Source organism: Palaemon carinicauda, chromosome 28 (genome assembly GCF_036898095.1).
Source record: "Palaemon carinicauda isolate YSFRI2023 chromosome 28, ASM3689809v2, whole genome shotgun sequence".
NCBI lineage: Eukaryota > Metazoa > Arthropoda > Malacostraca > Decapoda > Palaemonidae > Palaemon > Palaemon carinicauda.
The window spans coordinates 35,704,087-35,729,203 of NC_090752.1; the positions used below are offsets into that span (position 1 = coordinate 35,704,087).

At 44.7% G+C, this 25,117-nt stretch overlaps 1 protein-coding gene across 3 annotated transcripts in view; it reads right to left on the bottom strand.

The window, feature by feature from the left end:
• LOC137621498 (hyccin-like) overlaps nt 1-25,117 on the bottom strand; it is a 226,898-nt gene that overhangs the window by 182,633 nt on the left and 19,148 nt on the right. For all 3 annotated transcript variants that reach the window (XR_011040249.1, XR_011040250.1, XM_068351849.1), the window contains exons 2-3: nt 23,406-23,568; nt 11,757-11,901 (exon numbers count right to left, since the gene is read on the bottom strand). Coding sequence is in view for 1 of the 3 variants with exons in the window: in XM_068351849.1 (XP_068207950.1) it covers nt 11,757-11,901; nt 23,406-23,548 (288 nt within the window). In the remaining 2 variants the exon portion in view is untranslated. The remainder of the gene's footprint in view (nt 1-11,756; nt 11,902-23,405; nt 23,569-25,117) is intronic.

Here is a 25,117-nt window from a genome sequence, read left to right on the forward strand (position 1 = left end):
TATGCCTTAGAAATGGTGCTAGAGGAGAATTTCACTGGGCGACACAAGTTCCTCGCCCAGAAATAGATTTTTCCTTCGTCAAAATCCCTTTTATCTTCTGCGCTACTATTACTCTCTTTTTTATAAGCATATATACAACCACTTTCTTCTATCCGTTCTTTCCAATCCACGAAAGGAAAGTTAAAATCTCCGGATAGGAGTATATTCCAGTCTTTATGGTTTTTACAGATATCATCTATTTTTTCTATTATTATGTGAAACTCCTTAGTATTTGGGGGTCTGCAAACTACAATATTCACTAGTTTTTCAAATTCAAATTCTACCGCAATCAATTCACCTTCTCTGTTGCTGTATTTTTCACAGACTTTTCCTTGATTTATGTCTCTTCCATATATTGCGGTTCCCCCTTGATTCCTATTTGTTCTGTCTTATCTATATGTTTGGAAACCCTTTATCTAGTCATCACTGCCAGTCTCTTGGGAATACCATGTTTCACTTAGATTTAATATACAGTATCTATTTTTTTAATTTGGGTTAGTTCTTCTAAGAACTCTATTTTCCTTTTAGAGTTACTCGTGACTAGACCCTGTGCATTCATCACTATTATGGTTTGTGTTTCATCCCCATTATCTAATATTAGTAATATGGATTTTCCCATGCTTCCTTCCTGTTCTGATATGATGTTCTTTTCTTCATTTCCAGGAATTCTACCATTAAAAAATCCAACTTTTCTATTATATTTGCTCTTTCGCCTTCATATTTATTTTTGTGTATACCTGCAATTATCCCCATATCTGCACCAACCCCTGGCATTATAGATGCATTCTTTGTAGTTGGGCTCTAATTGTGCATATTTGGGTTGAAAGGCATCTTATCTTGGGGCCTTTTGTGTATAGCGCGGTATATACTCGGCTTATTTTTTGTTTCTTATTTTGTTTCATTTTTGCTTTCATTTTTCTTTTCTGTTTGCTGAGTTTTCTTACTTTCATTCATGGTTGCAGGATGCATATATCGACATTTTTTGTTGAATTTGCATCCTTTTCCTTCTTTTAGGTTTATGCATATTTTTGGATGGAGATCTCTGCATTCGTCTCCATATCCGTCTAAATACGCACATTTACCATATATTTCATAATTATGGCATATCTTTGGATGCTTGTAGTAGCATCTTTCGCCAAATCTGCAATTCCCTCTTTTCAGCAAATGGCAGACTATATCTTTCTTTTCTTTTTTTTCTTGTTCTTGCTCTTCCCTAAAAGTATGTAGGTCCGGGAAGAGTCTCTTGGGTCTATTATTTGCTTCCATCTGATAATTTATTTCTTCGTAGGTATGTCGTTGGATGGCATCATAAGTTATATCAATGATTTCCTCTGCATCCTTACACATATCCTGTTCATTATTCTTCTTCTTCTTCTTCTTCTTCTTCTTCTTCTTTTCTTCTTCTTTTCTTCTTCTTCTTACATGTATTGCACAATTTTGGCATTCTTTTTCCCAATGCATCAATCAGCATATTCACCATATTGGACTCCTTATTGTTCTTTGATGGAATGTGTTGATTGATGTAAATTTTCTTTTAAGTCTCTTAATCACTTGGATCTTCTTTGGAATTTCTTCTATCATTTTGGAATTTCTTCTATTATTTTGCTGATGTTTCCGCAGATTTGCTCCAGTTTGTTGGATCATATTGTTTCAATATGTCTGCGAATATTTTTCCGTCACACTGGTTGGAGTTACTAGCGACCTCTGTCATCAGATGGTCGAGTTCTTGTTTCGCCAACTCGTGGAATTTACTTTTGCTGATTGCAGCAAAGTCCCTCTAAGCTTTTGCCTGTATTATAGAGCGCCATCTTGATCAGATTTTTAGTAATTCACAAGATAACTATCCTATGCCGACGTTTTATTCTACTTTTCTGACCTCAAACTAATCCCCGACAATTCACAAAAACTTGTAGCTATATTGCACTCGACAGCCTTTTGTTATCCGCATCTATTTATCGGGTCGAGAGAGAGAGAGAGAGAGAGAGAGAGAGAGAGAGAGAGAGAGAGAGAGAGAGAGAGAGAGAGAGAGAGAGAGTGTGTGTGTGTGTGTGTGTGTGTGTGTGTGTGTGTGTGTGTGTGTGTGTGTGTGTGTGTGTGTGTGTAACTGATTGAGGAATATGCAGTCACAGTTCCAGAATCAGAGCAATAATGGGCACAAAATGTTTAAACAGCTCTGGAGAACCCCTAACTGTAGCTTCAGCCACTTTGTGTAGCTCAATCTGCTAATCAAGACATCAAAGCAGCTCTGATTTTGGCTCCATCCATTAGCATAGCTTTAGAAAAAAGCTAAAAAAATTTGCTGGTATTTTGGATTATCTAGTGACTGAACACCTCAAGAATTTTCTATACCAAAAGTTGCCTGTGTGTATATGTCTGCTCCTCCAGAGATGGCAACAGCTCTAGACATGGCTCCAAAAACTGACAAGGGCAACTCATTTTGTTGAATTAAATTCTTGTACTTGCAGCAGACACAACTTTAACCACAGTTCCAGTAACCGGAATGCTCAACCAGAGAGCCAATCAATGGAGCAGCTCTAGTATTGAAGGGTCACATGGTTTTAATTGTTAGTGGCTTATCTGATGGATATCATAGCTATAATCACTAGAGTGTTTTGGTTGTGGCTTAAGTTATTAGTGCTACATGGTAACAGCTTTGATCTTCAGTTATAGCTTTTTATCTGTTCCATTTATTCTAGTTTTAGACCAGTATTTCAGAGCTAACAGTGAACTAGATTTGCACAATGCACCCAATGAAAGTTAACCATAAAAGCTTTTGTTTAGGTTAACATTAAACACACCATGCAAGAACCATTTACAACTTTGTTGAAGCTTTTTATCAATACCATTATATTTATAATGCTACTATAGTCATTTATTATCCAACATAAAACAAAGAATCTCTAATTAACAAACACTATTCCCCTCTTTACAAATCTCAAAATGGTAAGTTTGACTTAACAGATAATTTAGACCAAACAATAATCAGAAAAATGACAAATATGGAAGTAATTTGTATATTTCCTGATCATACAAAATCTTTAGCTATTTATAGGGGTATTACTTTCTGTGAAGCTAAAAAGACGAGCCGTTAAAATTTAGCGATGATTAACTACCCATCCCGCTAGGTAGCAGTGATGGGGGGGGAGGGGTAGCTAGCCACCCGCTTCACTCACACACCTGTGACTGTGCTCCACTTTGCTTGGAGGTAGGACTTCAAGGGGTACAGGGCGGTTAAGTTTGTATAAATAGCTAAAGGTTTGTATCGTTAGGAAAAATACAAATTACTTCCTAATTTGTCATTTGTTTTGTAACTGGAATACAAACCTACAATATTTATAGTGGTAATCACCCATTAGGAGAGTGGATGTCCCTGCCAATCTGGCTTTCTGGCTTTAACTGGGGTTTCCTTTTTTTATGCAGGCTAGAACAAAATAAGGAGACCTAAACACCTTGCCTTGCACGGTCTACTGCCTACGCAAGCTGTGTGTCGAGTTACTAGCACTGTGACTGTCAAGGTATAAGTTATTCCGAGTCCATAGGAACTAACCGAATTAACCGAGACTTTGCCAATATCACCTCGCTAGGGTATGGGGACATAAAAGTATTGACACAATACTAGGTACACAAGGGAGATATGGGTTTACCTGCAATGGTTGAGGCCAGTTGTGCAGAGGACCCAGGATGCTGCTTTCCCCAAGAGAGAGGAGGATGAAGAAAAGAAAAGAGCCAGTCATTCTTTCTCCTTCACAAAGACTAAAACCAAGTAACAGTGCCCTCAACCTTCTGCTACTTCTCCAATAAGGAGCTTGAGGCATTAAACCAGCATTTGTGCAGCCACCATAGGACTGATAGAGAACCTACCAAGTCTCCTGTGGGTCATGCCTTGCAGGGGGGAGGAAGAGATCTACGCTATTAAAGTCATTTGATGCTTTAACAACCATGCTTGTAAAACCTGCATTACAGAGTTAGTTTCTTTTAAAGGCCATGGACGTGTACCCTGGGTCGACGTGTTATAGGAGGATCTGGATTTAGAGTGTGATTAATGACTCTGCGAATCCATGCCGAGATGGTATTTTTAGTGATCCTCCTCTTATTCCTCTCGGTGATGACAAAGAACGAAGGCACCCGGTTATGAGCTCCTGGTGTTCTTTTGAATTAGAGCCTTAAACTCCTTAGTGAGCATAGTAACAGATGATCTGTATCGTCAGTTACAGAGCGGAGACTCGATACCCGAAAGGAATCGAATCTACGATCCGATACCCCTGGATTCTGAGTTTTGGCAACAAACTAATGAACGAAGCTGAACGTTACCACTCCCCAACCCCTTGAATGGGCGATGTTATAAGAGAGACCACGAAGTTCACCAACTCGTTTTCCGAAGCAAGGTGAGTAGGAACATTGTCTTCTAAGGAAGGTGCCGATCTGTTGCCTGGCGTAATGGTTTATAGGGAAGTCTCTTTAGAGACCAGAGAACTCAAACCACGTTCCATGGGGGAGGTCTCACTTCCAACTAAGTTCGTAACTCCGTATGAGAAAAAGAAAGTTCCACTGATGAGAAGTCCATACCTTTCAGTTTGAAGGCAAGGCTGTGTGATAACCTTTCACTGCCGAAACTGAGAGGCGTATTTCCTCACATAAATACATGAGGAACTCTGCTATTGCTGAAATAATGGCATCGAGTGGAGGGGTACCCCTTCCACGACACCAACCATAGAAGACGTTCCACTTAGCCTGGTAGACTGATGCTGAAGATTTTCACAGATATCCAGACATCCTCTTCGCAACTTGTTGTGAAAATCCTCTCTGAGAGAGAGATGCTGAATGGTCTCCAGGTGTTAAGTCGGGGCAAAGCTACGGCTTTGTGGTAGATGTTGACATGTGGTTGTCTGAGTAGATTGTATCATGGTGGAAGTTCGCTTGAAGGCTCCGTCAGGAACTGCAGAAGGTCCGGAAACCCTTCTGCATGATGCCATAGCGGAGCTATGAGGGTCACTGAGAGGTTGACCAGTGTTCTGGCCTTGTTGAGTACTCTTCTCATCAGACAAAACGGGTGAAAGGCGTAAACGTTGATGTTGTCCCACCTTTGTTGGAATGCATTTTGCCAGAGAGCCTTTGGATCTGAGACTGGGGAGCAGTACAATTGGAGCCTGAAGTTCAGGGCCATTGCAAACAGATCCACCGTCAGAGAATCCCACAAAATCAGGACTTTATTGGCTAATAGATGATCTAAAGACCATTCGGTACCCACTATCTGTGTTGCTCTGCTCAGATTGTCGCCGAGCACATTCATTTTGCTGGGAATGAAGCGGGCTGATAGTGAGACCATGTGGACTTCAGCCCATCTCAGTATTTCTACTGCTAGATGGGATAAGGGCTGCGAAAAAGTACCTCCTTGTCTGTTGATGTAAGCCACTACTGTGGTGTTGTCGGTCATCAACATCACTGAGTGACAGGCTAGGAACTGATGGAACATTTTAAGGGCCAGGTAGAAAGCCTTCATCTCTAAGAGGTTTATGTGAAGGTACTTTTCATTCTGACCAAAGGACTGAGGTCGTGTGGTGCAGCACGTGGGAACCCAACCCTTCTTTTGATGCATCAGAAAATCACATCAAGTCCGGAGGAGGGATGAGAAACTCTACAACCCTCTGCAGATTCTCATCTGCCACCCACCATTCAAGATCATTCCGGTTCTCTGATCCCATGAGGATCAGAATGTCTGGGGAATCGAAGGCCTGATTCTCACTGGACTTTAGCCGCCACTGTAGGGATCGAATTCTGAGGCAGTCGTTGGGAACTAGACGGGCCAGAGATAGGTGTCCAAGGAGACATAGCCACCTCTGGGCTGGAAGCTCTTCTTGCCTGAGAAAAGGTCTCGCGACCCTCCTCAGTCTCACTACCCTGTTGTCTGATGGGAAGGCTTCGTGAAGATTGGTGTCTAAAATCATTCCTAGGTATAACAGTGTTTGTGTGGGAAGCAGGGATGACTTCTTGAGGTTTACAGAACCTGTGAGCCCAGGATGATACTAGAGCAAACACTCTGGTGAAGACTTGGGGTGCTGTGGAAAGACTGAAGCACAGTACCCTGAACTGTTATTTCCAGTTGTTTAGGCCGAATCTCAGATACTTCCTTGAAGACGGATGAATTGGGATCTGGAACTGTGTGTCCTTCAGGTCCAGTGTGCACATGAAGTCCTGTGGTTTTTCCCACTTGTCTGACCATGTCAGCAGTCTCCATGCTGAACGAAGTCTGTTTGACAAACTTGTTCCAAGCCGATTAGTCGATGATGGGTCTCCAGCCTCCAGAGGCCTTTTACGTAAGAAAGAGTCAACTGAAGAAGCCTGGGGAGTTGTCAAGGAACTCCTGGAGAGCGCCCACTTCGGCCTGAAGGGCCAACCCCTTTGCTGATCCCTTCGTAAAGGAGTTTATTGACACTGGATCCTTGATCAGTGGAGGGAGAGATGAAATGAACGGGATGTGATACCCTGAACAAATCCCGGAGACTGTCCTGGGTTAGGCACCGAGCTAAATCCACCTGTTCCAGCAGCTTTGTAGGCATCCCCCCACTGGTGGACAAGCAAGGGAATCACCTGTCCTAGCATTTGCGGTCTGGCCTGCTACCTCTAGGCTGTTTCCCTCCACAGGAGGACCTAGTGCCTTTCCTGTCCTTGGTTGGAAAGGAATTCTTAGACACCTCTTTCTTTGCTGCCGGTTTACTTGGTAAGGTCTTAGGTTGCTTGGTCTGCTGAGGAGCTAGTGATCTGTGGGGCCGGGATGTCAAGGCCCTATGGAAGAGGGAATCCTAGTGGTACTTCCTCCACCTCTCTGTAGCTTGCTCGATGTCCCTAGGCTTGAACAAAGAGGAACTCTGCAGAGAGGAATTCCAGAGCCTTGCAATCTCAACGTTAAGGATTCGGTGATGGATTCTCTCGGATACCAAGTCCCTGCGCTTTGAGGATGGTGTTAGCCCACAAGTTCACCACTTGGTGAACTAGGAACTTGATGGTGCGGGTACCTGAGAGGGGGAAGGTTTCCATCATCTTCCTGGTATTTTCTTTGGAAATATCCTTCGTCCATACCAGGATCCCTATGGATCCCAACCAAAGATCAACCCACTAAGTAGCCTGCATGGCATACTTCGCAACCTTCTCCTAACTAAGGATCTCTGCGGCCGAGAATGAGACTTGACAGCCGGAAAGTCTCTCTAGAGACCCCCCCTTTGTCAGTTCCTCTAACGAATGGTGGAGGAAGGGCTGGTCAGGGCTCATCCAAGACCTCATAGTATCTCCTCTGTTGTACGCAAGGAGATGGGAGGAGCTTGGAGGACGAGCCTAATCGAAAGGAAGCTGAGAATTCTGAGAGTTGAGAGGCAACCTTACGCCGGGCACTCTTCAGCCCCGAGACCATGGCAAAGCTGCATTGGACTTCAAGGTCTTCTAAGTGGAAGACACGATCCACGACCGTGTCCTTTCCATCTTGAGGAGCCATCTCCGGGTCTGATAACCCATCAGTCAGAACATGCCAGAAGGTGTGCTCTGACTCTCTCTGCTCTCCTTCCAATCTGGGGCTTGCACCGAGATGTTCGTCATCCACTGCCAGGAACTCGTCTCGGGGTGGGTCGTAGTCGGCTTTACAGTAGATGACTTAATGCAGGCTTGACTGCCTCTGCGACTCCGGAAGTCCTCGAAGACGACTTAGGCAAAGTCTTTCAATTCTTTCCGAGGAGGAAGATATGTCTCTACCATTGAAGGTCTAGATGGTCTGACCTTCTTGGAAACCTCTGGAGTTGTGACCCTATTGTCATATGGAAGATCTTCCTCCTAAGATGATAAGGGAAGGTCTGGCATAGACTCTTCTTCACAGACAACTCTTGGCTGAGGTGACGATGAGCTAAAAGATCGGGGGGAAGAGGAACCAGCGAGGTTAACCCTTGCCTTAGAAGTTCTAACCGGAGTCAGTTTCACCCTTGAAGAATCTGCGACTTCTGGTACTTCTCTCTTCCTCTTCGGGAGGGAGGACGCCGTGGTCCTTTGACGTGCGTCTGAGGGAACAGAAGACTCCTGTGGGACGTTCCCAGGAGCCTTCGAAGAATGAGATGTAAGGGCGGGGTTCGAAAACCTGCCCCAATGCCCTGACTACAGCTCCAAACCACGGCTGTCTACTGTCGCTGGCACTGTCCGATAGATTCCCTGAAGGGAGTGAAGCTGAAGGGTCCCTCTGAGGAGTCTTAAGGTCTGATGCAGAAGTCTTAGCTCGAGTTGAATGCTTCTTAGGGGCAGGCAACTTCAGGATCTTGAATTCTTCTGGCTGGCCCCTTTCCTCCTTTCCGGCAGTCACACTGCTGTGTGTTTGTGGGGAGGGGAATGGGGCGACAGTGACCTGTGGAGAGGAAGCCAACTTCTTCACGGAGAGAGGAGGATTGAAGTTCTTGGAGGAGATGACCTACCTTTCTGCTCCTGTTAAGTCTCCTTGTGCCCACATACCTGTGGCCTGCAGGCCTGTTGTGACTTCTTGGAAGTCAAAGGCTCATGCTGATCGTCCTCTTTCCCTCTATAATTTTGCCATTGAGTGACCAGAGGTTGCTGGAGCGTTGGTGAGCGTTTACGCATTGGTGATCATTGACACAGTGGAGAGCGTTGACGTTTAGGAGAACGCCGACGAGGAGGCGAACGCTGCCACAGTGTGGAGGATTAATTTTTGTTTTAATTTTATTTTTTTTGTTTGCCAAATCGAGAGAGAGAGAGAGAGAGAGAGAGAGAGAGAGAGAGAGAGAGAGAGAGAGAGAGAGAGAGAGAGAGAGAGAGAATCAGTATCGATTGTTTGTTGTGAGAAAGACTGTTGGTATAAATGAGATTGTTTGTTTATGTTTTTAGTTAGGTTACGGCAGTGGTGAATGTCTTGGGTGAATGCTTATTTTGATTTGACTGCAGCAAGAGTCAGTTCTGTGTGAATGCTGGATTTACTTCATTATTATTTTACCTGCGTGGAAGTGTTTATTTATTTAAAAAGCCGTGATTCCTCCTTTGGAGAGATTAAATTGATTTTGAATGATGATCTTTAGTTGCTGACCTGGCCTGTAATCGATTATACTTAGACTGCTCTTTTGGATTGACCGACTGTAGATGCCCTGGATTGCGTTCAAGAACCGGATTTAACTGTTCATTTGTATTTCGATTGACGATGATGATGATGATGATGATAACGCGCACAACCCAAACCAACTAATGCATATGTGTACTGATATTTGACAGTGATCCGGTTGCTGTAGAGTTGTGGTTTTGGGCTTTTAATGATTGTTGGCCCTTGTGTGGACAAAGTGGTCCACACATAAACAAATATTGGTGTTGGTGTGACGTTTAATTTTAATTTTGTTAGGGTTTTTTGGGGGGTTTATATGAATGGTGTTTTGGTTATTATATATATAGTGTTAAGTTTTGATTAGTTTTAAGTGATTATTTTGATTGTGGATAGTTTATGATTTATTTTAGTTTAAGAAATATAGTTTTAAGGATATGTTTTGTTTTCGTTTCCCTTCAGTCTAAGAGTCCAGTTTATGATAACGTAAGGGGAAAGTTTGTGCAGAGGAGACTATTGTCAGTAGGTGTGATTCAGGGTGAGGGGCTTGTTTTTGAAACATCCCGCTACAACAGGGATGAAGGCTGACACGTTGGAGAGCACTGATGCAGTTGCGGTCGCTGACGTGTAGGTGAGCGTTGATACTTGGGCGAATGCGGACGAGCAGTCGGTGCCGGAAAAACCTTAGGCGCACTACGAGAGGATGGTTGATGCGTTGATGAACCGTGGGCACCAATACGACGTTCCAACGCAATGCGTTGTTTCGGTGAACGACGAGACCAGTGCGTGTGAGAACAATGCATTGAGGATTGACACGTTGGTGAACAGCGATCGGAGGAAGAACAGTGAAATTGTATGGAGATAGCGCAGGCAAAATCCGATCAAAGGATTGGTGCGATGGCGATGATTGGCAAGCAGGCGATTGGCGAGCAGTAGGTTGACGAACTGCTGTAAAGGAATCAGGAGACTGATGAGCAGGAGAGTGACAAGCAGGAGGTTGGCGAGTATGCGAACGGCTAGTCAGAGGTCGGCGAGCGGCTGAACGCAGGTCAGGCGACAGGATGTGCATTTTGGAAGGGCAAACATCCTCAGAAGAGGATCGCGAACGATCCTTTGGCAGGGAGTCACGAACCAAGGTTCGGTGACGAGCAGCAGAGTCCCTGGAGGCAGGTAAAATTCCAAAGACATGTGAAGGTCCGAAGGCAGGCGAAGGTCGGGAACCAGGTGAAGCAGGACGAGAAGGCTCCTCTGAAGAGGAGAGCTGTGATGACGAGGCCAATGAACCAAAGAGGCATTTTCTTCACCGATGGTGAAGGAGCACCTCTAAGGCAAAGAGGAGGATGGGAACGGCAGGGTCTACGACCACGATGAAGCCTCATAGGAGCAGGAGGATCAGCAAGCTGATCAGCAGTAGCAGCAGGCATCCGAAAAGGAGTCTCTAAGAGTGAACTCGCTCGGAAGGGAGAAATACTTCCAGGAGAGATATCCCTAGGACTTTTCTCCCGCCCTACTAAAGATGGTCAGCATGGGGTAAGGACAGTCTTCGGCAACTGCCGAAGAAGGAGGCAAAGTAGAAGAGTAAGATTGCAGTGCAGCAGATGAGTCCTAACACCATAACGTTGACGAGGGCCATGTACCTCCGATGCTGACAAACGCTGTAACCCAGCACACTCATGCAACAAAGCCTCCTTGGAAGGAGGATCGGGCAAACCCAGGGACGACCAAACCTGTAATAAAGGGGACAGAGGCAAGGATCCCCCAGGACGAGAGGGGGGGGCGCTTCGCTAGGGGAAGCAACACTGTCTCTCGAAGACCAAGGTTGTCCAGGAGTTAAATGGTCCCTCGGAGGAAACCGTTCGAGCAAGAGCTTCAAAGGAAGGTTGGGAAGCGGAAGAAGCCCTGGGTTTCTTCTGCTTTGAAGTAACCTTCGAAGGAGAAGAATCCCGTTTGGACTTATTACGCCGTCGCCCAAACCTTTCCCACAGGGAGGCAGACTACTACCGGCATTCAATACCGCGTTGCCCCCTGCACACCAGGCCAAGGTGAGGATCAGTGTCCCCTGCAGACATATAGGTACTACAGGTGCAGCCCTTAGGACCAGGGCAGGTACGCATGGCCGCAGGAAGGCACAGACAAACACATACACTGTAAAAAAAAAACATGAAGATTAATGGAAGTCCAAATATGCGAAGAGGAAGAAAAGCAACAATCGCTTTCCATCAGAGCCAAAAGCAAAGTGAAGCACAGTCACAAGTGTGTGAGTGAGAGGGGTAGCTATCTACCCCCTCCACCCCATCCCAAAACTAATGGGATGGGTAGTTAACCCTCACTAAATTTCAATGGCTCGTCCTTTCACCTTTGCCAAAAGTAAAACCTCTATAAATAGCGGAAGTTTGCATTCCAGTTACAGAACAGTCTTGGATAAATATCACCCTAAATTGAATAATTCTAAAATTTTTGAGAAACTAATAAATGAGGTTTTAAACAGATTAGTTACCTGGCTACAAAGATTAGTTATACTGTATGTCTACAAGAGTTGTCAGTGAATGATCAAATAAGAAAGCTGCTTAAGGATTTACTAAGTGCTAAAGCAAGAATAAATACAGTACATACAGTACTGTGAGATATATGCAAGTAACCATACCTTTTTATCCCCTAAGCTGATTGAAGACAAATAAATATAAAGAAGGCTGGGAGCAAATAGAAGAACAAATTCTCGCAGTTGTTCGTCCTGACTTCGTGCAAGAGCAAACAGTTGTTTAACAGTGCTCTCAAATAGATCTGGACACCTAAAATTACAAAATTCATTATCAACAAGCTATCATTGCCTAGAAATTACATATAATAATGTGAATAATATGAAATACCTGTGCCAAACTTGACTGTTTGCTTACAGAATAATGACTACCAAGGCGATCTCTCAAATAAATAGTTCATGGTTTCTATATAATACTTTGAACTTCTCAACATATAACAACATATCGAAAGAAAACTTGCCGTAACTTTACAAACCATTTCTAACTACAGTTGTCAGAATTGCAAATCAAACTATTACTCAATTAAAACTTTATGAATTTCTATCTACATATCTAAAAATTAATAAAACCTTTACCACAAGATCTTTGACAAACTATAGCATCGTTAACTACTGTATACCAAATTCCAAAGTATTTTAATTTGTATTTTTCTTCCTATGCTTATACACGCCTTATGCACTTTAAATAGGGAATATGATTTCAACCTGAGGTGGAGCAGCTGTTGAAATCCTTGATGAGGTAGTTAAAGACAGATGGAGAGTGCGGACAAGAAGCTCCGCACCTCCATCTGTAGGAAGTTTGTCACTTTTTAGGCCACAACGAGTACAGACATACTGTTCCCCTTTTATCAAATTTTTCCTCTTTTTATTCAGGAAGTGAATGGTGGTTGTTGATTGTGATGGATGTGAAGCAAGAGATTTGTACCTGCCGGGGAAAGGGTGGACATTAAAACTGGTTTATGTCTAAGGCAACTATAAATCTACACTACCTCTGTGCATTTCGTTCTCAATCATCCTTATGTGTCAAGCGTAAGTTGTGGGCTCCTGTGCAGTAGCAAGCGCATGCCATGAGAGAGAGGAAGAGAGTTAAAACTGCTCTGGGGTATGTATTGGTAAGGCCCAAAATGACATCACAGAAGTTTTTCGTTTCTTCCGTCCACTCACTGAGAGCATCTGCTACCACCTCTTCTGCTCATATACCCCTGGCTCGGTCCCCAGGGATTATGTGTCAGGAGAAATGAGCCCTCAGAGCTATGTCAGTAGGCTTTTCAGGTTCTGGTGGCATTTGGGGTTCCCCCCAAGCATTTGCCTGAACCCATTAGAGGTTGAAGGCTCTTATCATTTTGTTGCAGTACCCTTTTCTCAGAGTAAATAATGGAGGGACTTTAAGTGGTAAGATGAAGCATGAAGGGCTTTTGGTGTATTCAAAGGAAGTTGGGCTGTTAGAGTTCTCTTCTGGAATGAGGAGATCAAGGATGATCCAACCAAAAGTGTCCCATTCCAAAAATCTTTCTCTCTGAAGCCAAAATGTTGATGGGAGTCATCCTGGATTTGATCAACACCTTGAACATTGTTAAGACCTCCCTTATCAAATCAAAAAGGGGGAAAGGTATAAAGTCCAAATCTCAATTAATCTTGAAGGAACACATCAACTGTCCATACTACAGGGTCCATGATTGAAGAGCATGCGTCGAGTATCCTAATCAAGGAAATTGCAAACAAAACCATATTGTACCTTTCCCAATGTCTCCAAAGTATTTTGCATACCTTTGGATGTAGGGACTATTCAGTGGGTAGGATTTTATTTCTCATGCGAAGACATCAAATTTACAGACGAACTGAAAGACCAGGGTAATCTTCATCATTTCCATTAAAAGTGGGAGTTCTTGGGAGCAGAACCAAGAATGGGTGCCCAAACTGATGCCATGAGTTTCAAATACTTATGATGATTCCTCTCCCCTTCATACGACTGCCACTGCACAGGAGGTCACGACCTACATTCAGCACATGGGGATGATTGCTAACAATCCTCCACCCTACATGATGCACAGAGTGAGTATGGATCTACAGCCAGCTTGGACATAAAACAGTTGCAATGTTCACCCTTTTTTCCACTCAGTACAAATCTCTTGCTTCATAGCCATCAAATCAACAGCCAACATTCACGACTTGGCGAGCGCTGTAGCGCTGGCGAGTGATGGCGAGCTGGTAAACGATGGTCCTTAGACCAGCGAGAATGCGCTACAGAGCGCCGGCAAGCAGGACATCGCCGGGGCATTGGAATGAGTTGACGAGCAGGCGAGTGCTGAGGCACCAAAGGGCGCCGAAAGCGCTGGAGAGTACTGCCGCGAGCGATGACGCTCTGGAAAGTATTGATGTGCTGGAGGGCGCTGATGAGATGCTAGTGAGCCCTGGTGCACTGGAGGGTGCTGGAGAGCGTTGGCGCGCAGCTAAGGAGGTGCAGCACGAGCAGGCAGGTGATGAATCGGTGACAGGCATGGTGAAGGCAGGTCAGCAGGTTGGTGTGAAGGTTGTACTAGAACCGGGATGTGCCCTTTGGAAGGGCGAACATCCACCGACAGGGATCGCGAACAATCCACAGAAGAGTCCAGGACTGAAGTCCGAGGACTAGCTGCAGCGTCGTCAGGAGAAGGTCCAGGAACAGACGAAGGTCGAAGGCCGGAAGACGACTGAAGCGGAGGCTGCGAGGATGAGGCTGAAGAGCTAAAGAGGTGCCTTTTTCCCAATGGTGAAGGGCCACCTCTTAGGCGAAGGGAGGGCGAGGTCTGCATTGAAGACGTCCTCTGGGGGCCGGTGGATCAGCAAGCTGACCTTTAGAAGCAGCAGTCCTCCGCAGAAGAGTCTCTATGATTGAACTCCTCCGATGAAGAGAAAAACTCGCAGGGGATACTGAAGAAAGACTAAGTTCCCCTTGAAGGATGAACTGGAACCAGGGGAACAGAGTTGGAAGCAATAGTTGGAGAGTCTGAAGGTGCAGGGTCATCAGCAGCAGCCGCAGAGAGTCTGAAGGTGCAGGGTCATCGGCAGCAGCCGCAGAAGATGCCTCAGACACTATGACGTCGAAACACGACAGAGGATCTACCTCCAAAGTCAACGACGGCTCCGCACTAGCACCACGGATGATAGGGCGCAGCAAGGAGTCCTTGGAGGGCGGACACGGAAGCCCCTATACAAAAGGAACAGAGAGAAGGCCTCAACTGGGGGGAGAGGTGGGGCCGCTTTGCTAGGGGAAGCAACACCATCTCTCGAAGACCGGGGTTGGCCGTAAATTAAGGGGTCTATGCTACTACTCAGTGGTCTCCCAGAAGAGACCAAATGAGCAGGAGCTTCGGAGGAAGGTCAGGAAGCGGGAGAAGAGGTCTTGGTTTTTTTCCCTTTCGAAGAAACCTTCGAAGGAGAAATATCTCGCTTCAACTTCTTCCGCCGTCGCCCAAACCTTTCCCACTGGGAGGCAGACCACTCCCGACACTCACTACACCTGTTACCACTATCATACCGTTGACCTCTGCAGGCAGTACAAAGGGTGTGGCGATCGGTGTCCACGGGCAACATGAAGGTTCCCCAGGGCCGACCTTCTACTCCAGGGCCAGTATGTATGGTCGCAGAAGTCAACACACACTCATACTAATAGAGCACAAACAAAAGCATTAAATAGCAATCCAAATAGGCGAGGGATGAAGAACAGCAACGACCATACACCATCCAGCCAAAAGCAAAGAGAGCTAAATCACCATTGTGTGAGCGGGAGCGGTAGCAAGCTAACTCCCTATCCCTGCTAACTAGTGGAATGGGTAGTTAACCCTAAATTCTAATGGCTTGTCCTTTCAGCTTCGCTAAAAGTAATAACCACTAATAAATAGCTTAGGTTTGTATTCCAGTTATGGAATAAAAAGATTTCTGAATAACTAAAGAGAGGTAACCATACTCCTAATATCGTTCTTCACCAGATCAGAGTACAATTCAATGAGCTTCAGTCACTAAATTCTTATTAAAGAAGGACACACACTCTTGGATAGAGGCTGCCAAGGCACCCTAACTGCCCAAACTAAATTAGGAGTATTATCCCTGATGATATCCCCTTGTCTATATAAAACACTTTACCACCCTAATGGGACAAAGAAACCCATCCTTAAATACACAAACCTATCTCTATAAAGAGGGAATGTGGGAAAAATGTTATTTTTATAATAAAATAAATTTTTGAATATACTTACCCGGTGATTATATAAGCTGCAACTCTGTTGCTCGACAGAAAACTCTACGTTAAAAATCCGCCAGCGATCGCAATGCAGGTAGGGGGTGTACTTCAACAGCGCCATCTGTCGTGCAGGTACTCAGTACTCAATGTAAACACAGAACTCAATTTTCTCCTCGGTCCACTGGGTCTCTATTGGGGAGGAAGGGAGGGTCCTTTAATATATAATCACCGGGTAAGTATATTCAAAAATTTATTTTATTATAAAAATAACATTTTTCAATATTAAACTTAGCCGGTGATTATATAAGCTGATTCACACCCAGGGGGGTGGGTAGAGACCAGCAATAATTGTTTACATTATTATGAGCTAAGGATTTTTTATTTCATTTTAGCAGTTATTCAAAATAACAAACATAAAATAAATAAGTACCTGGTAAGGAAGTCGACTTGAACAATTACTCTGCCTTTTTAAGTACGTCTTCCTTACGGAGCCTCGCGATCCTCTTAGGATGCTGAGCGACCCCTAGGATCTGAAGTATCAAGGGTTGCAACCCATACAACAGGACCTCATCAAAACCTCTAATCTAGGCGCTTCTCAAGAAATGACTTTGACCACCCGCCAAATCAAGTAGGATGCGAAAGGCTTCTTAGCCTTCCGGACAACCCAAAAACAATAATAAAACATTTCAAGAGAAAGATTAAAAAGGTTATGGAATTAGGGAATTGTAGTGGTTGAGCCCTCACCCACTACTGCACTCGTTGCTACGAATGGTCCCAGAGTGTAGCAGTTCTCGTAAAGAGACTGGACATTCTTAAGATAAAAAGACGCGAACACTGACTTGCTTTTCCAATAGGTTGCGTCGATTATACTTTGCAGAGATCTATTTTGTTTAAAGGCCACGGAAGTTGCGACAGCTCTAACTTCGTGTGTCCTTACCTTCAGCAAAGCTTGGTCTTCCTCATTCAGATGGGAATGAGCTTCTCGTATTAACAGTCTGATAAAATAGGATAAAGCATTCTTTGACATAGGCAAAGATGGTTTCTTAACTGAACACCATAAAGCTTCAGACGGGCCTCGTAACGGTTTAGTTCGTTTTAAATAGAACTTAAGAGCTCTTACAGGACATAAGACTCTTTCTAGTTCATTTCCAACCATACGATAAGTTTGGAATATCGAACGATATTGGCCAAGGCCGAGAAGGCAGCTCGTTTTTGGCTAGAAAACCAAGTTGTAGAACATGTAGCCGTTTCGGATGAGAATCCGATGTTCTTGCTGAAGGCATGAATCTCACTGACTCTTTTAGCTGTGGCTAAGCATACCAGGAAAAGAGTCTTTAAGGTGAGATCTTTCAGGGAGGCTGATTGTAGCGGTTCGAACCTGTCTGACATAAGGAATCTTAGTACCACGTCTAAATTCCAACCAGGTGTAACCAAACGACGCTCCTTCGTGGTCTCAAAAGACTTAAGGAGGTCCTGTAGATCTTTATTGTTGGAAAGATCTAAGCCTCTGTGACGGAAGACTGATGCCAACATGCTTCTGTAACCCTTGATAGTGGGAGCTGAAAGAGATCGTTCTTTCCTCAGATATAAGAGGAAGTCAGCTATTTGAGTTACAGAGGTACTGGTCGAGGATACGGATACTGACTTGCACCAGTTTCGGAAGATTTCCCACTTCGATTGGTAGACTCTAAGGGTGGATGTTCTCCTTGCTCTAGCAATCGCTCTGGCTGCCTCCTTCGAAAAGCCTCTAGCTCTCGAGAGTCTTTCGATAGTCTGAAGGCAGTCAGACGAAGAGCGTGGAGGCCTTGGTGTACCTTCTTTACGCGTGGCTGACGTAGAAGGTCCACCCTTAGGGGAAGTGTTCTGGGAACGTCTACTAGCCATCGAAGTACCTCGGTGAACCATTCTCTCGCGGGCCAGAGGGAAGCAACTAGCGTCAACCTTGTCCCTTCGTGAGAGGCGAACTTCTGCAGTACCTTGTTGACAATCTTGAACGGAGGGAATGCATATAGATCTAGATGTGTCCAATCTAGTAGAAAGGCATCTATATGAACTGCTGCTGGGTCCGGGATTGGTGAGCAAAATATTGGGAGCCTCTTGGTCATCGAGGTTGCGAAGAGATATATGGTTGGCTGGCCCCAGGTGGCCCAAAGTCTCTTGCATACATCCTTGTGGAGGGTCCATTCTGTTGGAATTATTTGTCCCTTCCGACTGAGACAATCTGCCATGACATTCAAGTTGCCTTGGATGAACCTCGTTACTAGTGATATGTCTAGACCTTTTGACCAGGTGAGGAGGTCCCTTGCGATCTCGTACAACGCCAGAGAGTAGGTCCCTCCTTGCTTGGAGATGTACGCCAAAGCCGTGGTGTTGTCCGAGTTCACCTCCACCACTTTGCCTTGAAGGAGAGACCTGAAGCTTTTCCAGGTCAGACGTACTGCCAGTAGCTCCTTGCAGTTGAAATGCATTGTCCTTTGACTCGAGTTCCATAATCCCGAGCATTCCCGACCGTCTAATGTCGCACCCCAGCCTACGTCCGATGCGTCCGAGAAGAGAACGTGGTTGGGAGTCTGAACAGTCAGGGGAAGACCCTCTCTAAGGTTGATATAGTCCTTTCACCAAGTCAGACAAGACTTTATCTTTCCGGAAACCGGGATCGAGACCGCTTCTAGCGTCTTGTCCTTTTTCCAGTGAAAAGCTAGATGGTATAGAAGAGGACGGAGGTGTAGTCTTCCTAGTGACACAAATTGATCCACGGATGACAGTGTCCCTACCAGACTCATCCACAGCCTGACTGAGCAGCGTTCCTTCTTCAGCATCTTCTGGATGGATAGCAGGGCTGGGGGCTGATCGTCTTGTTCAGCAACGTCCTCATCAGAGGGTTCCTCATCCGAAACTGATGAGGAAACGGCAACGGAGTGGGCAACGTCTGACTCGCTGAATCCGGTCGCACTGGTGGATGCGTGACGGAGCCGGACGCAATATCATGGAACTGCTGCACAGTCTGTGAACTGTCAACAACCATGGGTGCGCGAGGAAGTACAGCGTCAACCCGAAACTGTCTAGACCGTCTGGGTTGTGCAGTCAACACCCTACCGGGTTGCTGAGGTTGACGCACTGCGTCACAACAAGTCACCTCTGCTGGTTGTTGAACGTCCTGAACGTCAACAACCACCTCCGAGCGTCGCTTAACGTCAACGTGCGACTGGCAACCCACACTGGGTCGCATCGGTGGAGGAACCACCTCAACTGGCAGACGCGAGAAGGTTACCTCAGCGTCAACAGGGCGCACAACCGACCGGTTGGAAGGTTGTTGGCCAGAAGGAGGAACCACCTCAACTGGCAGACGCGAGTAGGTTACCTCAGCGTCAACAGGGCGCACAACCGACCGGTTGGAAGGTTGTTGGCCAGAAGGAGGAACCACCTCAACTGGCAGACGCGAGTAGGTTACCTCAGCGTCAACAGGGCGCACAACCGACCGGTTGGAAGGTTGTTGGCCAGAAGGTTCTTCTCCGCATTTAAGTCCTCTATCAAGGACGCAAGCTTGGACTGCATGGCTTGCAGCAAAGCCCATTTAGGGTCTACGGGAGCAGGTGTGGCAACAGACGGGGTTAGCGACTGAGGCGGAACCGTTTACCATCCCTGAAAGCCTTGTTATGTGTGACATAATAGTACAGCAAAACTTCAAAGGCTTGACAAAAGCTGAGAAGTTGACCTGTAAACAACTTGGAGCGTCTCCTGGCTAGACGCCAGGGCGAGTCTACCAGAATTGAGAAGTCTATCTGGGCAGAGGCATGAACTCCCAAGCCGAGAACTTCTCTCGTGTCATATCAGACTCTCGCTCTATAAGCCAGTTTAAAAGAAGGGAAATCAAAGGCTGTATCCCTAAAAACTCCTCCTGGTGCAAAAACCAGTCGCCTAGCCAACGTAACGCTCTCTAGGAGAGCGAGAGAGCACTAGCTTAAAAACAACGGCTTCGAAGTAGCTAGGCCTAGTGTAAGTTCTGACGTTTAGGCGAACGAGGAGCAGCAGTTACAAGATCCGGACGAAGATCCTTAAAAAAAATCATCATGATTTAATTAAAGTCCATAGGAGGCTAAGCAGCTTAAGGCTCCTCTCCATCTGACAGAGTCCTCAAGGGAATATCAGTAGGAGGGAGAACAGCAACTTCCTCATCTACAGGAACCTTGTCCGATAAAAGCTAGGTTACCTCAGTGAGTCTCTCACTGGAGCATTAGTAGCAGACCAGAAGGCAACGTCATGTAACTGCTTGACAGTCTGTGAACTGTCAACAACTGAACTGTCAACCACAAAAGGTGCGTGAGGACGTACAGTGTCCACTCGAGACTGCTTTGACTGTCTAGACTGAGCAGTCAAAACAACTCTAGAATGCGGAGGTTGACGCACCGCGTCAAAACAAAACAACTTAGACTGTTGTTGTACCTCGCGAACGTCAACGGAAGGTTCCGTGCGTCGCTGAACGTCAACATGCGGCTGGCAGGGTACACTGGAACGCATGGGTGGCGGGACTCTCTCAGCTGGAGTGCGGCAGAAGGTCGCCTCAGCGTCCACAGGACGCACAACCGTGGTTGGTTGTAGGCTAGAGGTTGGTGTCAACCTTCTCCGCACGAAAGTCCTGCATCAATGATGTTAACTGAGACTGCATGGTCTGCAGCAAAGACCACTTAGGGTCTACAAGAGCAGGTGCGGCAACAGACGGTGTGACTGCCTGATGCGGTACCGCTTTGCCTCTCTTAGGAGGTGAGCAGTCGTCGGAAGACTGCAGCGAGTCCGAACTGACCCAGTGGCTACAACTGGGCCGTTGGACTTGCGCGGAAGGGACTGACTTGCGCTTAATAAGCCGCGAGACCTTGGTCCATGGTTTCTTACGAGAAACCTCTTCCGCAGACGAGAAATAAATGGGCTCTCTCGTCTTTGTGTGGGTGGGGCGATCTTGGGTAGATACGCCCGAAACCACGGAGGGAAAAACGTCTGTTCGTTGATCAAGGCCTCTCGAACCCATAAGTCGTTCGACATTACTTCTCCCCTGGGCTTAGGAGCTTGCAAGAGGTCCCGGACTAGGTGAACGACAGGCACGAACAGACGAACCCTCGGACGCAACACTGTAACACTTTGCGCATATCACTTTATCGATTTTCTGTTTTGCACTTATTTCACTGAAATCGAAACTTTTACTGATTTCTACCTGAAAACACGCAATTCTACCCTTCATTAAAAGGTAGTAATTGCGAAATCAGTCGTATAATGCAGCTCATTAATACTAGCAAAAAACAGAAAACATATATAAAGATAAAAAAATCAGTGGCTGGGAAAGAGACTAAACACTAGTTCAAATAAACTACGTTTACAATCTCTCACCGCACATAGCCTGGGGACAAGAATAAAACCCTTGAAACGTTTTACCTTCCTCCCCGTACAGAGACTAGGGACGAGAGTAACACGAGAACAAAGTTACCCGCTTGAACGGAACGTTTTCTCTCCTCTCTCTCCCTCCGTCTCTATCTCTCTCTCTCTTTCTCTCTTGATTTCGCACCTAAGAGAAGAGCCCAATTATATATCGTCAAAAAAACATGTTATTTGACTAAAGGAAAAAACTGAAAGGTTTTCCAAATAAAAAGTTCCTTTAATTTAGAATTTAAAACATTTAAGCTAAGAAAGAATGAACAAAACGTCAGAATCGATTTACTCTTACTGCAAAGTGAAACCGTGATACACTCTCTCTCTATCGTAACGATAGAGCGCATGTTGAACGTCCTGAACGTCAACAACTGCGTAGTCTAAAAAACTAAACGTTAGTTCATCTTTGAAAACAGTACGAAGACTATCAAAGAAATTCTTTCATAAAACATTAAATTTAAAAAGTTTTAAATTCTTTAAAGGCTAAATACGATATAACGGGCTCAACGTTGATTAACTTCGGTTCCAAGTTAGGACCGCCTACTATCAGGAAAGGTCGCATATAAACAAAACATAAAAATTTATTTTTATATGTTTATAATAAATGGAAAGTTAATCGAAGAGGCCTAATAAAGGCGGAGAGATATAAAATATATAGATCTATAACTTGTTAAGCAAAATTACTAAAAACCTAAACACACTTCCGTCTAAGGGAAGGGTCGGCCATTTAAAAGTGAAAGAGAGTCCATACTCTCTTTGTCACCATAATTAAATCTATCCAAAACGAGTTCAAGTTTTGAGATGAAGATAAAACACCTGCATAGCGAAAGCTCAAAACTAGAATAGTGTACTTCACCAAATAGTTGTGAAAACAAATCCAGTTAGTAACAGCGAATTAGTAGGTCTTGCCGGTAGCCCGACAGAGAGAAAATTGAGTTCTGTGTTTACATTGAGTACTGAGTACCTGCACGACAGATGGCGCTGTTGAAGTACACCCCCTACCTGCATTGCGATCGCTGGCGGATTTTTAACGTAGAGTTTTCTGTCGAGCAACAGAGTTGCAGCTTATATAATCACCGGCTAAGTTTAATATTGAAAAAAGATTTTTTGTCTTAAAATAATTCTTTGCCCTGCAGCTAAGCATGAGACAAAATCACAAATCTTTCGAGTAATTTTCATTTTTCTTAGCTATAAAAGCCTGAGTTCTTTAATATGAGTAAGACTTCAGCAAAGCTGGAATTTAAGGGGACAGTTATAACTACTGATGGGTGGTGCAGGGAAGCCCTGCCCACCTGTCAGTCGGCAAGACTAGTACTTTTGACCTTTGGGACGGGGACTTGCAGGGTGGTTAAGGCAGGAAGTTTAATGGACTCTGGTTTGTAGAGTTTAGATAAATACAAATGACTTTAAAGATTTGTGATTTCTTCCTACATAAATACAAACCTACAATCTTTACAATAAGAGAAGACTCATCCTTAGGTGGAAGGAAGTCCCTATGAAAGAAAAATTCTGGCTGGATATATTTCACAGGAATTGTTAAAACAACTGGTCCAGTAGAGGATCAAAAGGGATGATTAAGTCAACCTCCACACAGTCTGTGCATAGGGATGCCACAGGTCTTACATTAGGCCTGTACTTTGCTAAGAATAAATGGTACTTAGTAAAAGGAGAATGTATATTCTCATATGAGATATATTGTCCAAATGTATTCATAGCTATTGTAAGAAATGATACGAGAGTGGAAGTCATTTTACATTTCATTCTAGGATTAGGTCAAAACATCTACCTAAGATGAGATGCTTTTTGTCCCATGAAGGAACTAGGCTGGCTACACAAGCTGTTAAGCACCAACAATAAGATCAAGGGTAAAGGTAACCAAGAACTTGCGAGTATTGTATACTCCTGCAGGTAGTGGGATGTAAAGGATTCCTGGTGTTAGCATATTCCTGTCTTAATATCTAAAGGCAGTGACGTTCTTCCTAAGTACTAAGGAGGACCCAGTGATCAGAATTAATAAAGCCTAGCATATGAAAATTGGCTAAGATTCATTCAAATATTTACATTGTTTAACAGAACTGATAGATTATAGATCAAAAACAAAATCTAGTATTAACACTTACCTTGATCTTTCATCACAAAGTGTGTAAATTGCGTGCACGAGTCTTTCATGATCACTTTGCAGATATTCAAAGAGCTGTTTGCTGTCATCAGTACTATCACACTCCCCTAGCCAGTCCTCCAACACACCCACCAAACCATCCATTGTGACCAGCACTTTAAGGTCTGGAGAAGACAAGCAAGAAAGAGAAAATGCATATTAGAGAAGCTAATGAACAGTGATATATTCCGACAGTAATTTGTATATTTCCTAACTATACAAGCCTGAGACTTTTAATAGTACAGTATAGCATTGGCAAAGCTGAAATGGCATTACACTTTTACTGGGATAAACATAGTTGGTCGTCGGGTGCAGGTAAGCCCTACCCAAACAACAGACAGAGCAAATCTCACTTTAACTTTTGACCTAGGTGTTTGCAAGGTGGTTAAGGCAGGCTGTACAACTTTAAAGTCTCAGGTGTGTACAGTTAAGAAAATTGAAAAATTTGGAAGTAATTTTCCTAACTATACAGGAGAAATGATTCAGCGTGAGCTGGTTTTAGCCATAAAAACCTTAACATGAGGTGTTAACGACCCTCTGCTAGTAAGTTGGAAGGGAAGGCGGGAAAAGTATGTGTAAGGAGACTTAGGTTTGTACTCAGTAGTTGGAAAAAATCACAAATTTTAAGTAATTTGTATTTTTCCTCCTAACAGTACTTACCTCGAACTACTTAGGAGTATCTGGGATCTCCTTCCAACTGACCAGAATTTTGTGTAGTTTACCCTAATCCCATTTTCTATGCGGGGTAACCTCTGGCGGAGTGATATGAGCCATGAGGTGACCCGGGGTCAGAGAGCATGCTTGTTCAGGTCTCGATCTCCAGTAAGTTTTGACAGATAGGTTTCTACTAAGTCCTGTAAGGCACTCGGGGTAGGATGGGCAGGCCATAACCCGAAAGTATTTCGAGGTAAGTACTGTTAGGAAAAATACAAATTACTTAAAATTTGTGATTTGTTCCAACACGGAATACTTACCTCGAACTACTTTCTTAGGAGACTTATACCTTAGGAGGTGGGAGTGTCCCTCAGGACCCAGAGACCGTGATGAGGAGAGAAAAAGGAACCTAGATAGGAGGCTAGGTTCTGCTGACCCCCAAAGGAAAACACGAGAAATCGGGAAAACTATCCAAAAAACTATCTTAGTGTCTAAGTAACTCACCTCTGTAAAAATCCTTGGAGACGTATGCTTTCACTGACGGTGTATCCCATGGCAGTTAAAGGATTTTAGGGTAATTTTAGGGAAGGTAATTGGGGGAAAAGGGGGGTAAGGAAGGAACCTGTGTCTCTTGGACTTACTGCCCGTGGTTTTCCCGGGGCTATACCTTTAAATCTTTTGGAGCGTGGAAATGACGGGACCGAGAGAGAATCCGCCCAGGGACCTCCTCAAACAATCCTTTAAGTAGTGAGCTGTGAAGGTTGACTGACTAGACCATGTACCTGCCCTCAAGATTTGGCCCACTGCCATGTTCTTCTCAAAGGCCAACGAAGTACTTAGCCCTCTAATGTCGTGGGGTCTAGGCTTTCCCGGAAGAGGAACCCCTGCACTACTGTAGGCTCTCATGATCACCTGCCGCAGCCAGAGGGAGATCGTATTTTTGGAGACTGGTTTCTTTACCAGTCCCGAGGAGACGAACAGACTCTTGGTTTGGGGGGCGAAGTTTGGCCGTCCTCTCGA